Source organism: Prosopis cineraria, unplaced genomic scaffold, assembly GCF_029017545.1.
Source record: "Prosopis cineraria cultivar Desert tree isolate PC_DT_omini unplaced genomic scaffold, ASM2901754v1 PC12, whole genome shotgun sequence".
NCBI classification, from domain to species: Eukaryota; Viridiplantae; Streptophyta; class Magnoliopsida; order Fabales; family Fabaceae; genus Prosopis; species Prosopis cineraria.
Genome location: NW_026555343.1, coordinates 503223 through 513662, shown reverse-complemented (window position 1 = coordinate 513662; position 10440 = coordinate 503223). Strand labels below are relative to the sequence as shown.

Here is a 10440-nt window from a genome sequence, read left to right as displayed (position 1 = left end):
TACGTCAGATTGAGGAGATTATTTGTGAACGGTTTGAAGTTTCCTGCTCGCTTGGCCCACAAGAGAGAGATCAGAAAAAGAAAAGAAAACCTTGTTACATTTTGACATTCTGCTTTCATTTTATAAAATCATAAAAGGATCTGTTTATGGTTTAAACTTCTATTAGGACAGAAGAAGATGGAGATTTGTGCACCCAGGCAAGCATGTCATGGTTATGGAAGGGACTTACAACCAGTTTACCCTATATCCTTTCTCAGAGATAAAAGAGTTTATTCTGCATGATAAAAGCAAATGGAAAGTTGATAACCTGTAAGGAATATAAGAAATTTCAAAACTTCCCCTTCTTGGTTACATGGACGCCAGATATGAAGAAGAAGCAACGATGAACGATGGGATATGCGCGCTTGGTAGCCTGGGGATATGGTTATCTCCATCAAACACAGACCGAAAATTCTACCGGGAGTCATTTTTTGAAGCGATTATGGGAGCTAAGAATGTCTTTTAGAATTGTTTTGTTTGCTCGGAAGTTGATTATAGGAGCGCTTACACTGTTTAACTTACACAGGCAGATGTGAGAGGATGGGATATGAAATCGGTGATTACCAGGGTCAGAAGTGGATGTGGAAGCATCTTGAGGAAACAATCAGACAATTGGTATGAAAAAATGTAGGCAAGAGTAGGCTGATGCCTGTTGTCATTTCTGATAATTAAGAGAGGGCCCAAACTTGGACAGATTCACATGCTCATTTCTGACATCAACAGACTTTGTGCTTCTTTTAACTTCTGTTCTCTTGACTCTTGTATCAGACGCCACTTGGGTGATGTAAAATGGTGAACTAATTGCCACAGATTGGACATCAGAAATACAACTGTTTTCGAGGGTCACTTAAATGGGCAGATAAACTCGCCAAGAGGGCTCATTATATGGAGGGAAGAGGTGTGCCTTGAAGGGTATTCCCCATTTTTGGGGAGTTGAGTATTTTGAGGATCTGAGGGCGCTGGCCCTTAATTAGGTTCTGCTTAGTCGTTCTTTTCTTTCAAGTTGATTGTAACGTGCCTCATTGCTGTTAAAAAAAGGATAGAAAAGACTTGCAAGCATCAAGAGTAAAACCAATGTATAGAAGTTACCATCTCGGGCATTTGGTGAAGTCTAGCAGAAGTGGAGAATCTCGTATAAATCAAGATACCGAGAGACAACGAGTTGTTGACTCATCGTTTATTGACATGCCACCCAACTACAATGACTTCTTCAAGACTACATGAAACATCTCTAGATTTTACTCGCGCAGGAGATGATACAATACATGTTTAATTTGATACGAAGTAGTAGGCATTTGTTTATTGTTAAGTCTAATATATGCTTCACATTCTAGACAAGCTCATGTCCATCGCCTCCACAAGAAAGTCTGCAACCACAGTTCAGAGCCAGAAATAAGACCGATTAGTATTGTTCACGACACAATTTAGTTCCTTACAGGTATGCATGGTAAAAATTCTTCCATAAACACAGGCTTTAATGATATTTTTTTTTTTGGCCAATCATGCTTAATACTTAAAAATATAAGATGAAAATAAAATGTTGATTTCAGAAAAATTCACATTGACGTCTTCATTGAAAAACTGCACCCTAATTTAGTCCCGCTATAATTTTAGTCCCATTATTTATTAAAGTTTTCAAAACGAGATTTTATATGATAATGATGTTTAAAAAAATCGCCTATTATTATTAGAGGACTTGCTTGTTAAAAATTAAAGAAAAAATATTTTAAGTTAGTTTAACACTTGAGCTGTTGGGAAAAATTAAGCCAATCAGTTGAAAAAAAATAATTCTATTTTTAGCTTTTCGGATAAGCCACATTCCAAATAGCAAATAGCTTATCAAAATAAGTTTTTTTCAACACATTATACATTAAGCTTAAATTCTCCCAACAACTAACTCATACTTCCTAATACTTTTTTTCCATATTTAGCCTAATTAAAATCACCTTTTTTAACATTAAACAAACTGGCACTTAATAACAAACAGTCAAACACTTCAAATTTATATCTAAATGTCGTCATGTTTATTGGAAAAATCTATTAAAAACAGTCATAATGCCATCTAGTAAGAAGATATGTACAATTGTGCATATCATATTTTAATTAGAGAAATTAATGATAAATATTTAAAAAAGATTGCGAACAAAAGACAGAAATGGAATACAAGACTAACCTGCATCTTCTTTGGTGAAACACAGGGGAGGGGTGATTCTGAAGACATTTCCATAATAACCGCCCTTCCCAATTAGCACTCCTAGTTCTGCAATATTATCAAGGGAATTTACTAAGAACAAGCAGAAAATAAGGCAAAAGTGCAGATTAATAGCCACACACAGTCACACACAGATACGCACCTTTCATTTGGTCCATAACATGCAGTGTTTCAGCTTTTGCTGGAGTTTTAAGTTCACGATCGGTGACAAGTTCAACTCCAAGCATCAGCCCTTTTCCTCTAACATCCCCAATCACTAAGAAGAAACCAAAAGATTTGGTAAGTTCGACCGGAAAAAGGTAGGGTTGGTAAATATATTTTTTTTTAAAAAAAAAAGATATCAAGCCAATTTTACACACACACACAAAAGCGTATTATAGAAGTCATGGGAAAATGTTTTTGATAATGAACTAAAACAAATGGGGAAGGAAAGAGAAGGGTTGAAAGGTTACATTCATGTTTGTCCTTGAGTTCAGTGAGCCTCTCTTTCAGATAGCTTCCCACAACAAATGCATTTTGTTGAAGCTTCTCTTTCTCTATTACTCTTAGAACAGCCAATCCTGCGGCTGTACAAACAGGGTTCCCACCAAAGGTGTTAAAGTAACTTCGGCGAGTCAAAACCTCTGCAATCTCTGGAGTAGTCACAACAGCACCCAGGGGAATGCCATTTCCAATACCCTGCCAATAGAAACTTAAGAGATGAGCCACTGATGTTTGCTGTCAATTCTCCTATGAAAATAAAACATACTGGCGTTTTTAACAACTCAACAATGCTAATTCCTTTCCTCCACATGATATATATATATATATATATATATTTTTTTTTTTTTTTACTAATAGCAAACACATAACAATTGCATCATTTTTTTTTTAACTTAAATAAACAATTGTAATTCAGGGTGCACTGTCATTACCCAAATATTCCATGGTGTAAGCTATTTAGTAGCAGGAAGAAGTCAACCTAATCCGGTGTATAAAATTTCTAATGCCGTTGAAGATATACAGTAAGCAAGTTGGTCAGACTTATGGGAGACTTTGGCATGTTTGGATTCAAGAGAATGGAGAAGGAAAGGGAAGAGAAGATTTGACATAAACATTTGTTGATTTAGATTTAGATGGAAATCATTTCTTCTCTTCGTTTCTTATTTGTTATCCTCAGTCTATCCACACCCTTATTGACTGAAGTTACCTTGGCCACGGTCACTATGTCAGGTACAACACCGTGGGACTCAAATCCCCAAAAATGGCTGCCAGTACGAGCAAATCCGGCCTGAACTTCGTCCGCGATACAAAGGCCTCCTGCTTTTTTAATAGTATTGTAGACAGCAGGCAAGTAACCGGGAGCCAATTCTACGATGCCCCCCACTCCCTGCCATTAACAAAAGAAGCATGAAGAAACTTGTTTCTACACAGAAATAAACATGACCAGCTGACTTCAGAGTTCAGACTACATACCTGTATGGCCTCAGATATGAAGGCAGCAACATTTCCGGAAGTTCCAAAATTAATGATGTCTTGAACATCTCTTGCATATTTCTCTCCATCAGATCCGAAAACTCCTCTATAAGGGTCTGGATTCACGGCATGATGAACACCACTCTTTTGGTCACACCAGCAGAGTAACATATTAGAGAAAGGGCAAGGTTACCTAAACTTTCTGATGTGTTTTAACATGTGAAGAATACATATACATAATATCAAAACTCTATCACGCCATGTTAAGCATAAGCTACAAATAATTAAAGTCTTTTTGTGTCCAAGAAATGCAACACTCTATTCATGACTAGAATGAATAACAAGAACGAACATTTCGCTTTCATAGTAAAATCTTAAATTGCATAGAAAAATCCATTCATGCAGTAACTAGAATGAACATTTCGCTTTCTAGGAGCTTCAGTAATTGTTTCAGTAAGATCAAATGGGGTTGATGTTACTATCAATCCATCAGGCACGTAGGTTTATTGAGTGAAACAGCTGCCTGCAAAAATGTGAAAATCCACTCACACCATTTTATATGCTTTGGACCCTGTTTGTTTTTACTGATTAGTATCAACGGATATTATAAGTCAGTCAAAGAAAATAAGTGATGCTAGTTATGACAACTCAAGGGTATACTTGGGAATTGGCAGGAGAAGAAACGAGAATAATAGACTAAAATAATAGAAAAGAGAAAGGGAAAAAAGTCACTAAATTATTATTTTTCTTTCTTTTATTAATCACCATTTTTATTTCAAAATATGAAGAAAATAAAGCATTAAAAAATTTCCTAAGACCAAATAAAAATATTTCGTTGTTCATGCCATTTTTTTTTAAATAAAGTTGTTCACATCATTAGTTGACATAAGTTATCACCAAAAAATGCACTTTTATTTGTTAAAAGAAAAACAACAAATAATTAATTGACAACTAAGTTTATGTTCTCCTAAACTCAATTATCAATGGACTTGAGAGAAATTAATTATCTTGAATGAAACTTATGCGTAATTCTCCCAAATTTTTTCCCATGTCCTATCCTATTTCGAATCAAGACTGGACGAGATGAAAACAAAAAATCCCAATAAAGAAGATAAAGAGTGAAAGAGAGAGTTGGATAAGTATGAATAAAACAACTATAGTCTACAATGATACCTAAATTTTCAAATTGAGTAGTTAAATATACTTTTTTTCTCTTGAAACTAACATAAACCCCAAAAAAAGTGATAATAAAGTTAATACAACTAGTCCACCACGAGACAACAAAATATAGGGAGAGACCTATTTGTCACTCTCCAAATTTATTAACTTTGAATTAATTTATTAATTATTAATAAATTTTTAAAAACTGGGATTAAATCAGGGCGGAAAGGTGGGAAAATACCTGGACTACATTAAATTTCCAGATGCTTTGAGCCGTTGCCCCCATCGTGCCAGCTGCATTCCCATGGTAAGCATTCCTCAATGATATTATGTCATGGCATCCCGTATATAATCTTGCGATCAATATCGCCAATTCGTTTGCTTCCGTTCCAGAATTGGTAAAAAATACCACCTATGAACAAGACCCAAAAGTTTTGCTTAAATACGTATGCACATCATGGTGATTTGAGCATAGCCATATAATTTCTTTCGGAAATCTATTGAAGATGAGATGAGTGATTTCAAGAACGGGAGGATTAGCAATTATTTAGACTTTTTGGCCGAAAAGCAATCAAACAGATGCGCACCTTAAGATCGCCAGGAAGTTTAGAGGCCAGAGCCTCCGCGAAATCCACGATGGCAGGGTTCAGGTAAAGAACCGAGGAATGCTGCAAACGCTTGGTTTGGTCCACTATGGCCGCCACCACGTCAGGATGGCAGTGCCCGCAACACACCGTAGCGATCCCTCCAAACGCATCCAAATACCTTTTCCCCTTCTCGTCGAACAAGTATTGCTTTCTCCCGTCCACCACGTGTAACTGCCATTCCCACCATCATCAAAAATTCACAGTCACGGTCCCACTTTATGGCACATCCACAGTTTAATTTGATCACTTTTCTTCACTTAATATTTTGCGCAAAATATTTATTGTTCCAATCAGTCAGAGTAACTTTGATCATCAATGCATGCTATACACTATTCACCTTGAGTAATTTATCAACAAATTATATAAGCAGTCGAAGGAAGATAATATGACAGTTAAATAGCGAGACTTGGCTGCCGATAGAAAAATGAACTCTGTCAATATTCACATCACAGGTCACTTCATTTTGAGAACACCGTACCTCGATAGACAGCAATTTATTTTTATAATTAGCCCTGATAGTCAAATACTGGTCATCAAGCAAGACTATCGAACCATATCATAATTTCTCTCCACTACAAACGTGATCATTGTACTGGTGATGGAAGTTAAAGACCATATAAACGGAACACTGAACCGATCAAAGTACTAACTTACTTCTTTTTTTTTTTTTTTAAAAAAAAAGCACAATAAATATGGTAAACCAATCAGGCGTTGAAAATGGTCGGAGGAGGTATAATCGGGTGTGACGCGTACTCACGGGAGTCTTATAGAAGTGGAAGAGGCAAGGGCTGAGATACTCTTTACGCTTGGCGAGGATCTCATCGGAGGTGGGGCCGGTGTACGGCGGTGGAGACCAATCTAACGGTGGCAATTCGGGAGCGCCGACGACGACGTCGCTTTTCTGCTCGGCAAGCAGAGAGAGACAGCGTTTCAATCGAAGAGGCTGTCCTTGAGCGAAAAATCTCCTCGCAGTTACGAAACTCGTCATTGTCTTCGTCGGCGTTTGAAATCTAGGGGGCTGGGCGAGAGGTTCCGAGAATGCAGGAACGGACCCAACCCAATTACAGATGGAGGGAGTGAAGATTTGGAGCAGAAAAGGAAGATCGGAGTAAAATTGGAACGAACAGAATATGCTATTTATACGGGGAATCGAGAGGGTTATGACGTGGAGCGAAGTCATTTGTTCTTTGTTTCTTTTTTTGCCAGAATCGAAGTCATTTGTTCAGGCATAAGGGCAGTGGAAAATTGAGAAATAATCTCAAATGTAAATTTGGATTTTATTTTTGGGTAAAGGTGTCAATAAACCACATGCTACTTTTTTAGAAACATCTGACGGCATATTAAATCATATAAAATATGTCATGAATTTTTAAAAAATAAGCCTCTAATAAAATATCACATGTTATTGTAAGTCTTATATAATATTTATTCATTAAAATTAATAGTGAGTTATTAAATATTTTATTTTTTAAAATTTATAATCTATTTTATATTATTTAATTATTTATTGTTTTTAAAAAAATAATACATGATCAAATTTATTATTTTATTTTTTATTTTTTTATATGGTGACAGCATCAAAGCAAGACTGTAAAGCCGTAAAAAAACAAAGAAAGGACAGTGTCCAGCGAATTCATCCCATCAACCTCGCAAGGCATCTCGTGAATCGAGCCAATGGCATTTCTATGGCCTTTTGATCTTCTAAGGATAAACTTTTCATGTCCTTCATACATGCGCCCACACACATATAAACTTCTCATGTATTTTTTTAGAGTCATTGACTTTAGGAATTGCTCATCAAGGTCAAAAAGAAAATATGTCAAGTCTTGTCCCTTAGAGGTGAAGATGGTAACTAAATTTACGGGCAAAACACCCTCAAGAATTTGGCTATCTCTTACTTCGAATGACAGGAAACTAAGCTTATTACAGAAAGTACCTTCCCTCTACCCTCCCTTGCCCAACTTCTATTTTTTCACAAGGAGGTCACTGAAGATAAAATCAAAAAGGCAGCTTTTAACATTGGATCTTTCAAAACTCCTTGTCCCGATAGTCTTAACATTGACTTAATTCATAACCATAGGGATGACCTTAAGAACATGATCTACAAATTGATCAAGTGGGCTTTCAAGGATCCGAGCACCATTGCAGAGATCAATAACACCTTTATCACACTTATTCCCAAAAAGAATCACCCTACTTACATGAAAGACTTCCATCTAATATCACTTTGTAGTATGAGTTACAAAATCATCACCAAAATTCTTTCTAATCAACTTGGAGTTTGTATGAATCATCTAATTATGGACAACTAATTTAGCTTCATACAAGGTAGACAAAATAGTGATAATATTATTATTGTCTAAGAAGTTAGACACCTTATGAGAATTAAAACTGGAAAAAGGAATTTCATGGCTCTTAAAGTGGACCTTGAAAAGGCTTTCGACAAACTTTTTTACGATTTCATCAAGAATACTCTTCAAGATATTAGGATAAATATTCATTTCAGGAAAATCATTATGGTAGCCATCTCTATTGCACAAATGAAAGTCCTTTGGAATGGAGAAGCTTTGCATGAATTCAATCTTACTCATGGCATCACACAGCGGATCCTCTCTCTCCTTATCTTTTTATTTTCTGCATTGAACATTTAAGTCATTGCATTCTTAATAATATTGATGAGAAAGATTGAAAACCAATTAGCCTTGTAATTAATGGGCCTCCTATTTCCTATCTTTTCTTTGGTGATGATTTGTTATTTTTTGTAAACACTTCAATGATAATTTACTAGTCCATCTGTCTCCTTGACTTTTACAAGTCTTCAGGGCAAAAAATCAATAATGCTAAATCAAAGCTCCATTGTCCCAAAAATGTTAACATTAATAAAGCATTTTCATATCAACGATGATTTAGGAATTTCCCCTCACTAGAAACCTTAGCAAAGATCTTGGAATTCCTATCTTGCATAAAAGAGCGTCTAAGTTAACTTTTGCTCCCCTCATTAGAAAAACTAATTTACGTTTATCTTTCTGGAAGAGTCGTTATCTTGACATTATAGGGAAATTTGCCCTCATAAAGTCTATTCTTTAAGCCCTTCCCAACTATGCCATGCAGATTATGCTCCTCCTAAATAATGTTCTATCTAAATTAAAAAAAAGTTCTTGTAACTTCCTTTAGGATTCTTCTAGTGGTTCTAAAAAATCACATATTCTTTCTTGGGACTATGTTACTAAAGAGAAGAAAAGTAAAGGCCTTGGTTTCAAGAATATCAAAGATCAAATATTGCTTTCATTATGAAACTATGTTGAGGTATTATTACAAAGCCCAATTGCCTTTGGGTTCAGGTGCTTCACGATAAATAAATGTAATAAGCCTACTATCCCTATGGTCTTCAATTTTAGCCTCTCTTCTTATACTTGGACTAGTATTTGTAAAGTTTAGGATACCTTTAAAACTCATAGTGGTTGGAAAGTCGACAAGGAAGATCAAATATTCTTCTAGTATAATAAGTGGCCTCCTCTCCTTAAGCTTTTATTGCTTATACCTCCCCTACAGCTTATGCCATCCTACATGCCAGAGTCTAGGATTTTTGCTCTACTACTAGTGGATAGAATATTGAAAAAAAATAATAATAAAGTGTTATGTTCATTATGATGTAGTTAGTTTCATTTTACTTGCTCAACTTCCTAACCCTCATAGAGATAATGATGTTCTTCTCTGGAGACCTTCTTTTAATGGTAATTTCTTTATTAAATCTACCTATGAAACTACTGAAAATCGTAGAGGAAATACCAATTTTGAAATTTGTGCTCCAATATGGAAATGGCCTACTTAATTATGAAAAAAAATTAAATCCTTTCTTTGGACTGCCTCCATACCAAATTTGTCAAGGTTGGCGATTTAAACACTTGCATAAGAACTTGCTCCTCTAGGTGTAATTCCCTTGACTTGTTCATCAACATTTTGTGCAACTGCATAAAGTCAAAGGAAGTATGGATGAAATTGGTTAAGTATTCCAAACTTAACACTTTCTTTTACCTTTCCTTATAGGGTTGGATACTTTAGAATGTAAAGAATAATGTTAAAGGTTTGAATACTAAAAGAACCCATGGAAGAAACTTTTTGCTCACTTATGCTGGAACATTTGGAAAGATCATTGCAAATCAATCTATTTTGAAGAACACATCCTTGTCAAAGATATCATTTTCACTTACACACAAGACATTATTAATGATCTTAATCTTCAATCAAGGCTAGGAAACGTGGATTTAGACCATGACAGACCTCTAGCAAGAAGAATCCTACCTAAACCTAGCTGGATTAAATTAGACATAGATAGATCAATTTCCATTAATAGTGCTATCACTTATGGAGGCCTAATTCAAGATGACCAAAGTAACAGGTTAAAAGTTTTTTTTTCAAATACTTTAGTTGTCATCCTAGTATTGCTACTAAACTTTTAGGCATTTTTTTTAGGGTCTCAAACTTCGTAGGAGGAATGAGCTCACTAAGGCAAACATTTACTCTAACTCTCTTGAAACTTTGGCGCTTATTCAAAGCGACGTCAACCATAATATTTCCCTCACTAAAATTATAAAGAAGATCAAAGACCTTGCCATAGAAGATTGGATGATTATTTTCAATCATGTGTTTGAAAAAGTCAATAAATGTGCAAATTGACTAGTTCATCAAGCACCAAACGATAGCCTCAATATTTAGACTTTTGATTATCTAGCTCCAACTTGTCAAATCCTTATGAGACAAGACATGTCTTGATTTTCTTTTTTTTTCGTGGTTATGTATTAAAAAAAATATCTCTCCAATAATATAGCACAGATAGAAGATTCATTTTATTTTATTTATAAAGTATATGTTATTAATTTTTTTATCATAATTCTTTTACCTTCATTAAATGTTGGTAAAAATAAA

At 35.2% G+C, this 10440-nt stretch overlaps 1 protein-coding gene across 1 annotated transcript; it reads right to left on the bottom strand.

Moving 5' to 3' along the window:
• Positions 1–1151: 1151 nt before the first annotated feature.
• On the bottom strand, positions 1152–6728 carry LOC129288478 (alanine--glyoxylate aminotransferase 2 homolog 2, mitochondrial-like). Its single transcript, XM_054925072.1, has 9 exons — positions 6272–6728; positions 5455–5685; positions 5109–5279; positions 3707–3850; positions 3441–3620; positions 2704–2929; positions 2394–2507; positions 2213–2299; positions 1152–1406 (listed from the first exon to the last, which is right to left on the bottom strand). The coding sequence occupies exons 1-9, from the start codon at positions 6692–6694 to the stop codon at positions 1363–1365; spliced, it is 1620 nt and encodes a 539-aa protein (XP_054781047.1). The 5' UTR covers positions 6695–6728; the 3' UTR covers positions 1152–1362.
• Positions 6729–10440: the final 3712 nt, after the last annotated feature.